The 16,808-nt window shown below is 44.2% G+C and overlaps 1 protein-coding gene across 1 annotated transcript in view; it reads left to right on the top strand.

The window, feature by feature from the left end:
* LOC118388263 (importin-9) overlaps positions 1–15,421 on the top strand; it is a 29,637-nt gene extending 14,216 nt beyond the window's left edge. Inside the window, exons 11-22 of the mRNA XM_035777126.2 lie at positions 1,171–1,310; positions 3,030–3,192; positions 3,423–3,649; positions 3,999–4,147; positions 4,507–4,635; positions 4,737–5,012; positions 5,932–6,098; positions 6,269–6,402; positions 6,584–6,703; positions 13,789–13,911; positions 14,206–14,282; positions 14,501–15,421. Coding sequence (XP_035633019.1) covers positions 1,171–1,310; positions 3,030–3,192; positions 3,423–3,649; positions 3,999–4,147; positions 4,507–4,635; positions 4,737–5,012; positions 5,932–6,098; positions 6,269–6,402; positions 6,584–6,703; positions 13,789–13,911; positions 14,206–14,282; positions 14,501–14,611 — 1,816 coding nt within the window. The 3' untranslated portion in view covers positions 14,612–15,421. The remainder of the gene's footprint in view (positions 1–1,170; positions 1,311–3,029; positions 3,193–3,422; positions 3,650–3,998; positions 4,148–4,506; positions 4,636–4,736; positions 5,013–5,931; positions 6,099–6,268; positions 6,403–6,583; positions 6,704–13,788; positions 13,912–14,205; positions 14,283–14,500) is intronic.
* The last annotated feature ends 1,387 nt before the right edge of the window (positions 15,422–16,808 follow it).

Here is a 16,808-nt window from a genome sequence, read left to right as displayed (position 1 = left end):
TCACCCAGAGAAAAGAAGCAGGCCCCCCCTTAGTTAACACTAACAACATTTTGATTTACTGTGGGTATTGTGATCGAATCAATGCAATATTAGCCACTTTCAATGCAACATACCGAAACAAAACGAACTACGCAAGACTTAGTATGCAAAACTAACTATGCCGCAGATTTTGTTGTAGGCAGAAAGCATCGGAGTAGGATTCTTTTGCATTGACACCCACTACTCAACCCCTACTCTACACAGACCGGTGCGACACAACCAATCAGTGTTGCAGTAGGCCTATATGCAAACAGACCATTGCCATTCTCTTTGAACTGGATTGTGTTTACAGCATGAGCGTGAGTAGATGCAGCTCTCGCTTTGATGTCAAAACGAGCAGTATGTAGCCATGTGTTCACATTTGTTCATATCCTTTGCTAGTTAGTGAGTTCTTAGCCCAGTTATAGATCATTTGTAGTCAGCAATGGGGGAGTGATTGCTTCCAACAAGAGCACAAAACATGTACATTTCTAGACATCTTAGGAAAAGGGAGTCTGGTAAAGAGGTTTTTTGTTGTCTTAAAGGGGCAGTGTTGTGTATTGAGACGGGTTTGAATAAGCTTAGTAGCCAATAGGCAGAGGGTAGAATAGTTTGTCTGATTCTCTGTAATAATGGTATGGGAATAATAATGCATTTTATTTTGTAAAGTGGTTTCTTGCATCAAAAAAACACAATATTTTCTGTCGCCTCCTTGTCTGAAGGAAAAGTGGATAAACAGACTCATGTCAAGCCCTGCGTGTTTTTTTTTTCTCCAAAAGTCTCATGGAATGTAGGCTTACATTGAACACGGCACGTTGGTTGCTACTATAGGCTGAATGATAGAACAGCTATTTCCCTCTTAAAATGTTATTGGATGCATTTTTTTCCATTTTTTTGAGGGTAGGCCATTCTGATAGGCCTACATTATGGTCCAAATAGCCACAGTAGCCTACTTGACCACTATCTGAAATTGTAACTTAAAGCGGGTACAGCCTCAGTGTTTGCCGTAAACGCCCACTGAAAGTTGCACAGTGACAGTGACAGAAAAACACGAGTGAACATTGCTTTCTACTATTGAGTTGCACCCCATGGCTAAACCATCAGCACTGTAGGTGTGCTCTCTCCTTACTCCTGTTTTATCCCCTTCTGCAGGTGGAAGATCCATGAGGCCTGTATGTTAGCTCTGGGCTCAGTGAAGACCATCATCACAGAGAATGTGAAGAACGGCCGTGTCCAGTTTGATATGCACGGGTTCCTGGCTAACGTCATCCTGGCTGACCTTAACCTCACAGGTTAGTCAGTCGCTCATCTCCGGGCAGCCATGTTCAGTTACAGTGGGGCAAAAAAGTATTTAGTTCTCCCACTTAAAAAGATGAGAGAGAGGCCTGTAATTTTCATCATCACTTCAAAATGAGAGAAAAAAATCTCAATACTTTGTTATATACCCTTTTTGGCAATGACGGAGGTCAAATGTTTTCTGTAAGTCTTCACAAGGTTTTCACACACTGTTGCTGGTATTTTGGCCCATTCCTCCATGCAGATCTCCTCTAAAGCAGTGACGTTTTGGGGCTGTTGCTGGGCAACACGGACTTTCAACTCCCTCCAAAGATTTTCTATGGGGTTGAGATCTGGAGACTGGCAAGGCCACTCCAGGACCTTGAAATGCTTCTTACGAAGCCACTCCTTCGTTGCCCAGGCGGTGTGTTTGGGATGCTGAAAGACCCAGCCACGTTTCATCTTCAATGCCCTTGCTGATGGAAGGAGGTTTTTACTCAAAATCTCACGAAACATGGCCCCATTCATTCTTTCCTTTACACGGATCAGTCGTCCTGGTCCCTTTGCAGAAAAACAGCCCCAAAGCATGATGTTTCCACCCCGTGCTTCACAGTAGGTATGGTGTTCTTTGGATGCAACTCAGCATTCTTTGTCCTCCAAATACGACGAGTTGAGTTTTTATCAAAAAGTAATATTTTGGTTTCATCTGACCATATGACATTCTCCCAATCTTCTTCTGGATCATCCAAATGCTCTCTAGCGAACTTCAGTCGGGCCTGGACATGTACTGGCTTAAGCAGGGGGACACGTCTGGCACTGCAGGATTTGAGTCCCTGGCGGCGTAGTGTGCTACTGATGGTAGGCTTTGCTACTTTGGTCCCAGCTCTCTGCAGGTCATTCACTAGGTCCCCCCGTGTGGTTCTGGGATTTTTGCTCACCGTTCTTGTGATCATTTTGACCCCACGGGGTGAGATCTTGCGTGGAGCCCCAGATCGAGGGAGATTATCAGTGATCTTGTATGTCTTCCATTTCCTAATAATTGCTCCCACAGTTGATTTCTTCAAACCAAGCTGCTTACCTATTGCAGATTGTCTTCCCAGGCTGGTGCAGGTCTACAATTTTGTTTCTGGTGTCCTTTGACAGCTCTTTGGTCTTGGCCATAGTGGAGTTTGGAGTGTGACTGTTTGAGGTTGTGGACAGGTGTCTTTTATACTGATAACAAGTTCAAACAGGTGCCATTAATACAGGTAACGAGTGGAGGACAGAGGAGCCTCTTAAAGATACAGGTCTGTGAGAGCCAGAAATCTTGCTTGTTTGTAGGTGACCAAATACTTATTTTCCACCATAATATGCAAATAAATTTGTTAAAAATCCTACAATGTGATTTTCTGGCTTTTTTTTTTTTCTCATTTTGTTTGTCATAGTTGAAGTGTACCTATGATGAAAATTACAGGCCTCATCTTTTTAAGTGGGAGAACTTGCACAATTGGTGGCTGACTAAATACTTTTTGCCCCACTGTATATCGTTCTTTCAAGAAATGTCTGATTTCGGCTGCGAAAATCTGGTGGGTGGACTCTCTAGTCAATCATTGACTTGGTGATCAATTGATTATGTGATCAATAAAGAGTGAGGGAGAAACAATAACCTTCAGACATCAAAGGCCTGGAGGTACGGACTGTGACTCATGGTGCCGTATATGCTTATATAATAACCCCTCCTTCCTCTCTTCCCCCAGCGGCCTCTCCGTTCTTGCTGGGCCGAGCCCTGTGGGCGGCCAGCCGCTTCACAGCAGCCATGTCCCCTGAGCTCATCCAGCAGTTCCTCCAGGCCACCGTCAGCGGCCTGCACGACAGTCAGCCCCCCTCAGTCCGCATCTCAGCCGTACGCGCCATCTGGGGGTGAGGGAGATGAAAGTTGAACACTTAAACCTCGATAGTTCTGACAAGCTGTAGATTACACTTCTTCAGTCATCATAATAATACCAGTAAGCTAGGCCAGGTAGAAGCGATGGATGGATAAATCCCTCTAGTTTGTCACCCAACCAGCCATACAACACAAACCGTCACTACACCATAACATTAAATGTGTTGGTATGCAGGTGGTAATTCTGTGTGTGTGCTCTCCTCAGGTACTGTGACCAGTTGAAGCTGTCTGAGAGTACCCATGTCCTGCAGCCGTTCCTGCCTGCTGTTCTGGACGGACTGGTGCAGCTGGCAGCCCAGTTCAGCTCCGAGGTTCTCACCCTGGTCATGGAGACACTGTGTATCGTCTGCACTGTGGACCCAGCCTTCACTACCAGCGCAGAGAACAAGATCTGCCCCCTCACCATCGCCATCTTTCTCAAGTATAGTAACGGTGGGTAACTATAGTAACCTTGGCAGTTGGTGATCTTGTATTTTATTATTAGTGTATCATTGAGTCCCATAGATAATTTAGATATTACCATATTTTCTTTTCTTATTTAACCTTTATTTAACTAGACAAGAACATCTATTATTTTCAATGACTGCCTAGGAATAGTGGGTTAACTGCCTTGTTCAGGTGCAGAACGACAGATTTTCACCTTGTCAGTTCGGCAATTCGATCTAGTAACCTTTCGGTTACTGGCTCAACGCTCTAACCACTAGTCTACCTGCCGGTATGACTATCCATTCCTTACAGATCAACCCATGTGCCTCTATCTTACTTTCCCTCCTCTCCCCAGACCCGGTGGTGGCGTCTCTGGCCCAGGACATCTTTAAGGAACTGGCCCAGATCGAGGCGTGCCAGGGCCCCATGCAGATGCGCCTCATCCCCACCCTGGTCAGCATCATGCAGGCCCCGCCTGACAAGATCCCCTCCGGTCTGTGTGCAGTAAGTCACCACTGGCCTGGTGCCTCTAGCTACTATGGAAGTGGTTAATTTCCAGCAGCACTGTGTGTCGGCGCCGAACAGACTTGGTCTCAACTCCATTGGTAGTAGTCACCAACCCAGGGCCTAGGCTACAGGGGTGTGAAGGCTTTTATTCCAGCCAGGTACTCAAACATATGATTTAACTAATCAAGTAGTAATTTCCTTGACTTAGTTAAATCTGGTGTGTTAGTGCTGGGCTGGATTAAAAGCCTGCACTCTCCAGGACCATGGTTGGTGGTCTGGCCTCCTTGTTTACCATCAACGTTTAGGGTTCTAGTCAGTCATATATTGACAGTTGTCTCCTGTGTTCTCCCTGACAGACCGCCATAGACATCTTGACCACAGTGGTCCGACACACCAAACCCCCGCTCTCTGAGATGCTGGTCTGCCAGGCCTTCCCTGTGGTGGCCCAGTGTACCCTCCGCACAGACGACAACACCACAATACAGGTACACACACACACACTGAGAAGAACTCCGATGTTAATACCAACTGCTCTTACACCAGTACACTTTGTAATTATATGAACACTAACCCCATTCTCTTCCAGAACGGGGGTGAATGTCTGCGGGCGTATGTGTCAGTGGCCCTGGAGCAGGTGGGCCAGTGGAGGGACACGGAGGGCCACAGTGGTCTGTGGTACGTGATGCAGGTGGTCAGTCAACTACTTGACCCCAGGACATCAGAGTTCACCGCTGCCTTCGTGGGCCGCCTGGTGTCCACGCTGATCGCCCGCGCCGGCACTGAGCTTGGAGAGCAGTTAGACCAAATCCTCAGAGCCATCCTCAGCAAGATGCAGCAGGCCGAGACCCTCAGCGTCATGCAGGTAGGAAGTAACAATTCTGTTTGTCCCTCTCTGGAACTTTCCTCTTTAAATCTATCAGTGTTCTCTGTGATGTTGAGGTTTCAACACGCCAAGCTGTCGCTATTCAATTTATACTAATCTTGAGCCTTGCATCAATGTTGTCCAGCAATTACTTTATTGCCACCCATATAGACCCTGTTGACATTCGACTCCCCTCCCCCAGTCTCCGATCATCTTTCCTCCCCTCCCCCAGTCTCTGATCATCTCTCTCCTCTCCTCCTCTCCCCCAGTATCTGATCATCTCTCTCCTCTCCTCCTCTCCCCCAGTCTCTGATCATCTCTCTCCTCTCTCTCCTCCCCTCCCCCAGTCTCTGATCATCTCTCCTCTCCCCCAGTCTCTGATCATCTCTCTCCTCATCCTCCTCTCCCCCAGTCTCTGATCATCTCTCTCCTCTCCTCCTCTCCCCCAGTATCTGATCATCTCTCTCCTCTCCTCCTCTCCCCCAGTATCTGATCATCTCTCTCCTCTCCTCCTCTCCCCCAGTATCTGATCATCTCATCTCTCTCCTCTCTCCCCCAGTCTCTGATCATCTCTCTCCTCCTCTCCCCCAGTCTCTGATCATCTCTCTCCTCCTCCCCCCCAGTCTCTGATCATCTCTCTCCCCCCAGTCTCTCATCTCTCCCCCCCAGTCTCTGATCATCTCTCTCCTCCTCTCCCCAGTCTCTGATCATCTCTCCTCCCCCCCAGTCTCTGATCATCTTTCTCTCCTCTCCCCCAGTCTCTGATCATCTTTCTCTCCTCTCCCCCAGTCTCTGATCATCTTTCTCTCCTCTCCCCCAGTCTCTGATCATCTTTCTCTCCTCTCCCCCAGTCTCTGAGCATCTCTCCTCTCCTCTCCCCCAGTCTCTGAGCATCTCTCTCTCTCCTCCTCTCCCCCAGTCTCTGATCATGGTATTTGCCCACCTGGTCCACTCTCAGCTGGAGCCTCTGTTGGAGTTCCTGTGCAGTCTGCCGGGTCCAACGGGGAAACCAGCCCTGGAGTTTGTCATGGCTGAGTGGATGAGCCGACAGCACCTCTTCTACGGACAGTACGAGGGTAAAGTCAGGTGAGTGTATCCACACTCCTCAAGATAGATGGTAGAGTAGAACATTTTCAACTTGGTGAAGAAAAGGTGTGTTCCTCTCTGTACTCTCCTTTCTACCTTTTTATGACCTGGAATTTTCTTCCCTTCTGTAATGTTTGTGTTTCCCCGTCTCCTGTGTTGTCCCTGTGCAGTACGGTAGCCCTGTGTAAGCTGCTGCAGCACGGCCTCAACACCAATGACAAGCGTCTCCAGGACATCGTGGTCAAGGGAGAGGAGATCTTTGGCCCTGACGAGGGCATCCGCACACGTTCCAAGTCTGCCAAGAGTACGACCCACAGCTCACTTCTCTAATTTAGCATTTAGGACACAAAAAATATCCTCCCCCATTATCTTGTCTAATGTATGACACTGGGTGCATTGGCTATATGCTTCTGTTGGTGGCCCAACTCTTTGATGGTATGCACATCTTACAGTGTGGCTGTAAGGGTCTGTCTGTCTCTCCACAGATCCAGAGAAGTGGACCAACATTCCATTGCTAGTGAAGGTCTTTAAGCTGATTGTCAATGAGCTGTCGTCAGTGGTGGAGGCCAACACGACCAGAGCTGCCGCAGCAGACTGGAGTCAAGGTCAGGGTTGTGGCGGTCATTACATTTTGTCAACCGGTGATTGTCATTCAAATAACTGCCGGTCTCACGGTAATTGACAGTTAATGAAACACCTTCAGCATCTCTGGCTTCCACACACAGCTTACAACCCACTGATGCAGACCTTTTGAAAAATATACATTTTAAAAACTCTTAATAAATCCATTTTAATATAGCCTACACCTTCACAATAAAATCTATTTATTTTAGGCAGATCTAAAGAAACTGGCTTTTCTTTCTATCATATTTCAGAAGAACAGAATAGCATATTCTGAGTCAGCCTTATGTCAGGTCCTGATTTGGCTAGGCCATATGGCTGTGGGCTACACAAGTTCATTTAGCAGGCAAGATTAGCTTATTATTCCTGTGGCATTTATTTATAGTAAGAACAATACAATTGAACATAGCTGAATAAAATAGAAAGGATATTTTTCCCCAAACAATTTCCAGGGGAGTGTACACATGCAGCTGTTCTGTGTTGTGCAATTAGCAAAGAAACAGGTCCTCCTATGTGTTTCTAATTTAGAGTTATTTATTCTACTTTAGTTGTGATACAAACGTTAGAATGTATTAGAAATCAGAACATATATTCTAAGGCTGCATGATGTGAAGCGCTCTGTTTCTTGAGCAGGCTGCACTGCACATCAGTCTCATTCACAATTTGACATGGACTTGATAATGACCAAAAAGTATGTGGACACCTGCTAGTCAAACATCTCATTCCAAAATCATGGGCATTAATATGTAGTTGGTCCCCCCCCCTGCTGCTATTACAGCATAAACTTTTCTGGGAAGGCATTCCTCTAAATGTTAGAACATTGCTGCAGGGACCTGCTTCCATTCAGCCACAAGCATTAGTGAGGTCGGGCACTGATGTTGGGAGATTATGCCTGGCTCGCAGTCGGCTTTCCAATTCATCCCGAAGGTGTTCGATAGGGTTGAGGTCACGGCTCTGTGTGGGTCGGTGAAGTTCTTCCACACCGATCTTGACAAACCATTTCTGTATGGACCTCGCTTTGTGCACGGGGGCATTGTCATGCTGAAACAGGAAAGGGCCTTCCCCAAACTGTTGCCACAAAGTTGGAAGCACAGAATCGTCTAGAATGTCAGTGTATGCTGTAGCGTTAAGATTCCCTTTCACTGGAACTAAGGGGCCTAGCCCAAACCATGGACTATTCATACACCAAACTTTACAGTTGGTACTATCCATTCAGGCAGGTAGCGGTCTCTTGGCATCTGTCGGACTGCCAGATGTTGAAGTGTGATTTGTCACTCCAGAGACGGCGTTTCCACTGCTCCAGAGTCCAATGGCAGTGAGCTTTACGCAACTCCAGCTGACGCTTGGCATTGCACATGGTGATCTTAGGCTTGTGTGCAGCTGCTCGGAAACCCCATTTCATGAAGGTCCAGACGGACAGTTCTTGTGCTGACGTTGCTTCCAGGCAGTTTGGAGCTCGGAAGGGAGTGTTGCAACCGAGGACAAAGATTTTTACGTGCTTCATCACTCAGCGATCCTGTTCTGTGAGCTTGTGTGGCCTTCCACTTCGCAGCTGAGCCGTTGTTGCTTCTAGACGTTTCCACTTCACTATAACAGAACTTACAGTTGATAGGGGCAGCTCTAGCAAGGCAGACATTTGTCTAACTTGTTGGAAAGGTGGCATCTTATGATGGTGTCACGTTGAAAGTCACTGAGCTCTTCGGTAAGGCCATTCTACTGGCAGTGTTTGTCTATGGAGATTGCATGGCTGTGTGTTCAATTTTATACACCTGTCAGCAATGGGTGTCGCTGAAGTCCACTAAATTGAAGGGGTGTCCAAATACTTTTGTGTGTGTATATGTGTGGAATTATTTTTATTAAGAATGGCCCACAAAAAAAGTCATCCATAACCTGCACTCAAATAGCAAATGGAGGTTACGTGCAGATAGTTTTTTTTTTTTTATATACCAGGTAGGCTACATTGTTTGTAAAGTGGATTAATGTGCTTAATTTCTTTTAAGTGAGCAATAAATATAGCAGGACTAGAAACCTGGGATCCACTTGTATTGTATAGTGGCTAGTCAAATCTGTTGAATTGAAATACATTTTCCAAAGTTATAGAATTACTGCTGTCTGTTCAGAAAGATATTAAGTAATTAATAATCGTCTACTACACCATGAGAAGGCCTGTAATTTAGCCGCACAGGATCAGTAGCTTCTTTCAAAAAAAATGCCTAGCTGTGTATTGTGTGTAGCCCAATAAGGCATAGCATACAGCTGAGAACGTGCAGTGAACAGCATGCAGACAAAACAGGCCTTTCGCAAGATTTCAAATACAATCGAAGAGTAACAGGTTGGAAAGCAAATGGCTCCTGCTGAAAAGACTATGCTGTAGGCTATCAAAATCTTTGATCAACTTCCAAATATGGTTTTACTGCATTAAACTAGAGATGGGCGTTTGGCACGTACACGTAGGCCATTACCAGCGAGTGATCTGTGCAGCATTGGGTGAGTCAGTGAAACTGGAAAGCTTTTTTTAGGACTATAATTTCCTCATATTGTAGCCTACAATGTGTATCTCCACACACCTAGACTATTGATGGAGTCAAGACCAGGTTGTTTTTATTGATCTCCGGCTACTTTGACACTAACAAACTATGTGAACCCTTTGGAATTACCTCGATTTCTGCATAAATTTGTCATAAAATATGATCTGATCTTCATCTAAGCCACAACAATAGACAAACAGTCTGCTTAAACTAATTACACACAAACAATTATACGTTTTCATGAACTTTACTGAAACACACAGTGTAAACATTCACAGTGCAGGGTGGGGAAAGTATGTGGACTCTTGGATTTAAAACTGATTGACACTCCTTTTTGCAGCAATAACCTCAACCAAACATTTTCTGTAGTTGTGGATCAGACCTCCACAACGGTCAGGAGGAATGTTGAACCATTCCTCTATACAAAACTATCAGTTCAGCAATATTCTTGGGATGTCTGGTGTGAACCGCTCTTGAGGTCATGCCACAGCATCTCAATCGGGTTGAGGTCAGGCCTCTGACTGGGCCACTCCAGAAGGTGTATTTTCTTCTGTTGAAGCCATTCTGATTTACTTCTGTGTTTTGGGTCGTTGTCCTGTTGCATCACCTAACTTCTAATGAGTTTCAATTGTTTCAATTGTTTAAATTGGCGGACAGAAAGTCTTACATTCTCCTGCAAAATGTCTTGATAAACTTGGGAATTCATTTTCCCGTAGATGATAGCAAGCTGTCCAGAGGCAGCAAAGCAGCCCCAAACCGTGATACTACCGCCAGCATACTTTACAGTTGGGATGAGGTTTTGATGTTGGTGTGCTGTGCCTTTATTTTGCCACACATAGTGATGTGTGTTCCTTCCAAACAACTCAACTGTAGTTTCATCTGTCCACATAATATTTTGCCAGTAGCACTGTGGAAGATTCAGGTGCTATTTTTCAAACTTCAGACCTGGAACAATGTTTCAGACCTGCAGCAATGTACCGTAGACTCGTCAACAGAGATGTTAGCATGTTCCTGAGATTTCTATAAGTCTTCAGCTGACACTCTAGGATTCTTCTTAACCTCATTGAGCATTCTGCGCTGTGCTCTTGCAGTCATCTTTGCGGGACGGCCACTCCTAGGGAGAGTAGCAACAGTGCTGAACTTTCTCCATTTATAGACCATTTGTCTTACCGTGGACTGATGAACATCAAGGCTTTTAGAGATACTTTTGTAACCCTTTCCAGCTTTATGCAAGTCAACAATTCGTAGGTCTTTTGAGATCTCTTGTTCAAGGCATGGGTTACATCAGGCAATGCTTGTGAATAGCAAACTCAAATTTTGTGAGTTTGTTTTTGGATTTTTTTTATTGGGCGGGGCAGCTCTAACCAACATCTCCAATATCTTCTCATTGATTGGACTCCAAGTTAGCTGACTCCTGACTCCAATGAGCTTTTGGAGAAGTCATTAGCCTAGTGGTTCACATACTTTTTCTAACCTACACTGTGAATGTTTAAATGATGTGTCCAATATAGACAAGAAAATTACAATCATTTGTGTTATTAGTTTAAACACACAGTGTTTGTCTATGGTTGTGACTCAGATGTAGATCAGATCAAATTTTATGACCAATTTATGCAGAAATCCAGGTAATTTCAAAGGGTTCACATACTTTTTCTTGACATTGTAGATAATTTGTGCAGTATTAAAATAGATTCTGCCTGTCTCCAGTAATGTAAAAGGACTTAGAAATGCATTAAATTAGTTTATAAAAGGACATTTTTCCAGACCCTAGGCTACTAAAAATGTTCCCCATGTGTGCAACTTCTGTAACTGCTCTATGCCAACTCTACTGCTCTATGCCATTATGCAAATACCATGATATGCATGCAATGCTTTATTGTAAAGGTGAATTATTATTATTTTTATTATTTATTCTCCATGTGTTATGATACCTCAGGTCCCCAGGTCAATCCCCTCTCGAGGTCACTTTGTTCTGGTACCTTCCAATTTTCACAAATTTAGGCACTGGTCTTTATGTATTCTAAATAATGTGTGAAATTAGTTTAGAATGGTCCATTATCATGCACCTGTCAGAACAGAAGCGATGTGTTAATACTTGGGATGTTGAGAAATAAATATAGGCCTAGCCTATAGAAAGATGACGGGATCCTCTTTGAGCCATCAAAACTCTGTTTTCTCATGCAATTGCATAGCCTGTAGAAATGTTGCGCAACAGAAACACTTACTTTATTCCATGCACCAACCAGCTATGAGGAACTGGCTCTCACTGCCACCCAAACTCTGAATGCCAGGGCTCTCATGAAATGTTGGATTCAATTTTTTTGATTGCCTTTGTATTGATCCCAGGAATTGTCCATATGCACAATGCTTATTTCTCTGAAATTGTGTGTACATATTTGCTTACATCCCTGTTAATGAGCATTTCTCCTTTGTGAAGATAATCCATCCACTTGGCAGGTCTGGCATATCAAGAAGCTGATTTAAAAAGCATGATCATTACACAGGTGCACCTTGTGCTGGGGAAAATAAAAGTCCACTCTAAAATGTTTTGTCACACAACACAATTCTGAAGGAGCGTGCAATTTCTATGCTGACTGCAGAAATGTCCACCAGAGCTGTTGCCAAATCATTTAATAGTCATTTCTCTACCATAAACGGCCTCCAACATCGTATTAGAGAATTTGGCTGTACGTCCAACCGACCTCACAACCACTGACCCACGTGTAACCACGCCTGCCCAGGATGCCACACCTGGCTTTTTCACCTGCAGGGTCATCTGAGACAAGCCACCCGGACGGCTCATAAATGTGCTGCTACTCATAACTTGATATCTCTGAAACATTCTATGGTTGGCTACTGCGTGCATTTCATCGAATGCTGTTGTCAAACAACAAATAATAATGTGTGCCTCTGGTTCTTTGGGGCGGCAGGTAGCCTGGTGGTTAGAGCGTTGGGCAGGTAACCAGAAGGTTGCAAGTTCAAACCCCCGAGCTGACAAGGTAAAAATCTATTGTTCTGCCCCTGAGCAAGACAGTTAACCCACTGTTCCCCGGGTGCCGAAGACGTGGATGTCGATTTTTAAGGCAGCCCTCCACACCACTCTGATTCAGAGGGGTTGGGTTAAATGCGGTAGACGTGTTGTACAACTAAGTATCCCATTTCCCTGTTTTTGTTCCGGACTACGTTCTCACTTGCAGCGAACCGTACCCCGGTACCAAGCCCATCCAAATGTATTAAATTAAAAACAGATATTACATTTACATAAATATTCAGACCCTTTGCTCATGCTTTGTTGCAGCGATTACAGCCTTGAGTCTTCTTGGGTATTATGCTACAAACTTGGCACACCTGTCTTTGGGGAGTTTCTCCCATTCTTTTCAGCAGATCCTCTCAAGCTCTGCTCCAGAGATATTTGATCGTGTTCAAGTCCGGGATCTGGCTGGGCCACTCAAGGACATTGAGACATGTCCCAAAGCCATCCTTGTGTTGTCTTTGCTGTGTCCTTTGGGTCATTGTCCTGTTGGAAGGTGAACCTTCACCCCAGTCTGAGGTCTGGAGCAGGTTTTCATCAAGGACCTCTCTGTACTTTGCTCTGCTCATCTTTTCCTCGATCCTAACTAGTCTCCCAGTCCCTGCCGCTGAAAAACATCCCCACAGCATGATGCTGCCACCACCACAGTGGAACTCTGGAGCTCTGTCTGTGACCATCAGGTTCTTGGTCACCTGCCTGACCAAGGCCCTTCTCCCCCGACTGCTCAGTTTGGCCGGGCGGCCAGCTCTAGGAAGAGTCTTGGTGGTTCCAAACTTATTCCATTTAAGAATGATGGAGGCCACTGTGTTCTTGGAGCTTCAATGCTGCAGACATTTTTTGGTACCCTTCCCCAGTGCTGTGCCTCGACACATTCTTGTTCCGGAGATCTACAGACAATTCTTTCGACTTCGTGGCTTGGCTTTTGCTCTTACATGTACTTTCAACTGTGGGAACTTGTATATAGATGTGTGTGTGCCTTTTACAAAACAAGTCCAATCAATTCAATGGGAACAGGATTCACCGGAGCTCAATTTCAAGTATCATAGCAAAGGGTCTGAATACTTGTGAATAAGCGATTTTTATTTAATTTTTTATAAATTTGCAAAAAAAATCTAAACCTGTTTTCGCTTTGTCATTATGGGGTATTGTATGTAGATAGATTAAATTAAAAATAAACTAAATAAATAAATAAACTAAATAATTTTAGAATACGTCTAAGGTAAAAAAATGTGGAAAAAGTGAAGGGGTCTGAATTCTTTCCGAATGCACTGTATGTAATATAATATATGCCCTATAGCAGACGCTTTTATCCAAAGTGACTTAGACATGCATGCATACATTTTACAAATGGGTGGTCCTGGGAGTTTTCCCACTAGCATTGCAAGCGCCATGCTCTACCAAATGAGCTACACAGGACCACAAACGGCCTTCATATGTGTTTGTTTAGTATTGTGAAGGCAAGTAGGCCCTGTTGAATCTAATCTCAAGCTGTTTGGTTGTGTCACTGCAGATTCAGGTGGAATGTGGGAGGACCAGGAGGCAGAAGAAGAGGAGGAGGAGGAGGAGGATGATGAGGAGGATGAAGGGCTGGCTGGGCAGCTGCTATCTGACCTCATCGCTTCCAACAAATATGGTGAGAATAGACCAAAATAAGTTGATGCTGGATAGTAAACAATGCTGAAAAAGAAGTAATCAAGGCACTCATGTAGTGGAATAATTTTAAAGCCTTTATTTATGGCTTAAGCTTAGTAAGAATGAAAAATGCACCGAAGCGTTGCGGCTACAAAATAATTCATCATGGTGACAAAATAACTTTCCTCTCTCAGCCTCTTCTAGAGGTCTGGCTCCTCCATCCGTGTAGTAGAGCCAAGATGGCTGCCTATCTGCCATGTTTCACAGGTATCAAAATGTATTTTGAATCTCTCAGATGAAGACTACTATGAGGATGATGATGAGGAGGATCCAGATGCCTTGAAGGACCCCATATATCAGATAGACCTTCAGGTAATGCCTTGCTAATATACTGATCTGTCATTCAGATTTAGTTCACAAAAACATGACTACTTAGGGCTGACGTGGTTGTGCTCCAACTGTGCCCTCTTAATTGACCTTAAGGAGATTGATCAAGTTGTATTGAACAGATTTCAACGGTTTGTCCTTTTGGTTGTATTTTAATGTCTTAAATTAACTTTAAATAAAGTGTGTTGTACTGTGTGTTCCAGGCCTACCTAACAGATTTCCTGACCCAGTTTGCCCAGTCGCCATGCTACAGCATGTTCTCTGGCCATCTCAATGACGCTGAGAGGAGAGTCCTGCAGACTATCGGCATCTAAACCTGCTCCCATCCACTTCCCTATGTCAACCCTACTAGAACACTCTTGCCCAATCCCTCACTCTCACCAACCAATCACCAACCCCTGAGTGTGGGAGAGGCTCTGATTGGCCAAGCAGTTGTTGATGCTTTACCTACATCTCCAACAGAAGATCATGGGGAGGTAAAGCGGGAGAGAAGAGACAGACATGACTCACCCATAACATCCTGTCTCTCTATTCTGACTTAAAGGATGACCAGGAAAAGACTGCGGACTTGTGGAGGGATGTGACGGAAGAAGTTCGAGAGAAGGTCGTGAGGGACACCCTGATTTGTTACCAGGGAGGGCTGGGAGACAGTTGTGGGAGACACCTCCTTAGTGTCTCCTCGCTCCTCTGCCCTATTGTACTTGTGGGAGGACTTTGGAATGTGACAGAGGGGTTGATGTTTTGCAATGGGACAGGCAGGCAGGGCAGCTGTGATATATGAACGGAGTCTTTACTGTGTCCCATTTGTAACTCGACCCACTTATTTTTGTGCTTCTGTAAAAAATTAAAAAATAAACTTCCAAGAGGCAAAAGAGACTTCATGACGATGGACAGACAAAGAGAAATATATCTTTGAGACTGAGTAAGAAACTTTGGTGGCCTTGTTTTCAGAAACCATTGACTTTTCTGATTGGGATGAAAACCTTGAGGATTTCTGGTTGCGACTGGGGCCTGGGTGGTTATGGGGGAATCACGCCGTTGCCATGGTGACTCACCGCCTTTTCATTTCCCTTTACCCACTAGTTGGGGTGAAATTTCTCAATAAAAGTCCCAATAGGACACCATTTTTTGTTTCCATTGTTATCCATTGTTATTTGGTCACTTTCCCAGATAGTGAAGAATGGCAGTACAAGTTCTCACACTTGGTCCCTTTCAGACAATTTTTCTGTACTCAGTGTTCTTCACATATTTTTTTTGTGCTGTGTGAACACTCCAAAGAAACTTGGACCACTCAAAAGAGCATTTGAAGCGAACCGAATGGAGAAATCTCGAGGTGGTCTATGTTCGGTTTGCTTTAGTCCCGTGGTCCGGTTCCCTATATTAGGGCAATGTGAACACAGCTCACAAAGTATTATTGTCATTATTCCTGCACCACACACTAGACTACTGCAACACAGTTTCCCCTGCCATAGCTCCTCACATTTGTGGCACAAAAGAGAGAAGATTATGTGTAGGTTTGTGGAAATAATGTGTGCTGTTTTTGGATATTCTTTAGCAATTGTCAAGGACATACAGAAATGCCCAAATATATGTGTGGAGTTTGGTGCTGACACAATGTTCAGATTATTTGTTTGCAAAGTGTTATCTATAGGCTAAGGAAGCTTCATAAACTGTTTATTTGATTGTGGGGTTTGAGTAGTGTGAAGACTTAGCACTAACCAAAAAATCAACGCTAGCTTTTAAAGGGGCAGTAGCCTAAATTGAGTGAAATTTTCAAGTACAGCATTATTTAATCTGCAGTATTCTGCTATTTATTCTGTTACCAATAATATTTACTTGATTAGGTTTGGATTGTATTTAGTTAAAAGATGACAATTATCTATTAGCTATATTTATATATACTTGAAGTCGGAAGTTTACATACACTTAGGTTGGAGTCATTAACTTGTTTTTCAACCACTCCACACGTTTCTTGTTAACAAACTATAGATTTGGCAAGTCAGTTTGGACATCTACTTTGTGCATGACAAGTAATTTTTCCAATAATTGCTTACGATAGATTATTTAATTTATAATTCACTGTATCACATTTCCAGTGGGTCAGACGTTTACATACACTAAGTTGACTGTGCCTTTAAATAGCATGGAAAATTGCTGAAAATGATGTCATAGGCTAATTGACATCATTCGAGTCAATTGGAGGTGTACCTGTGGATGTATTTCAAGGCCTACCTTCAAACTCAGTGCCTCTTTGCTTGACATCATGGCAAAATCAGCAATGACCTCCAGAAAAAAAATTGTAGACCTCCACAAGTCTGGTTCCACAAGCCTGGTTCATCTTTTGGAGCAATTTCCTGAAGGTACCACGTTCATCTATACAAGCAATAGTACGCAAGTATAAACACCATGGGACCACACAGCCGTCATACCGCTCAGGAAGGAGACGTGTTCTGTCTCCTAGAGATGAACATACTGTGGCATGAAAAGTGCAAATCAATCCCTCAACAACAG

The sequence above is a fragment of the Oncorhynchus keta genome, chromosome 10, assembly GCF_023373465.1.
Source record: "Oncorhynchus keta strain PuntledgeMale-10-30-2019 chromosome 10, Oket_V2, whole genome shotgun sequence".
Classification (NCBI taxonomy): Eukaryota; Metazoa; Chordata; class Actinopteri; order Salmoniformes; family Salmonidae; genus Oncorhynchus; species Oncorhynchus keta.
Note: the sequence above shows the minus strand (reverse complement) of the source record. Positions and strands in the feature narration are given on the sequence as shown.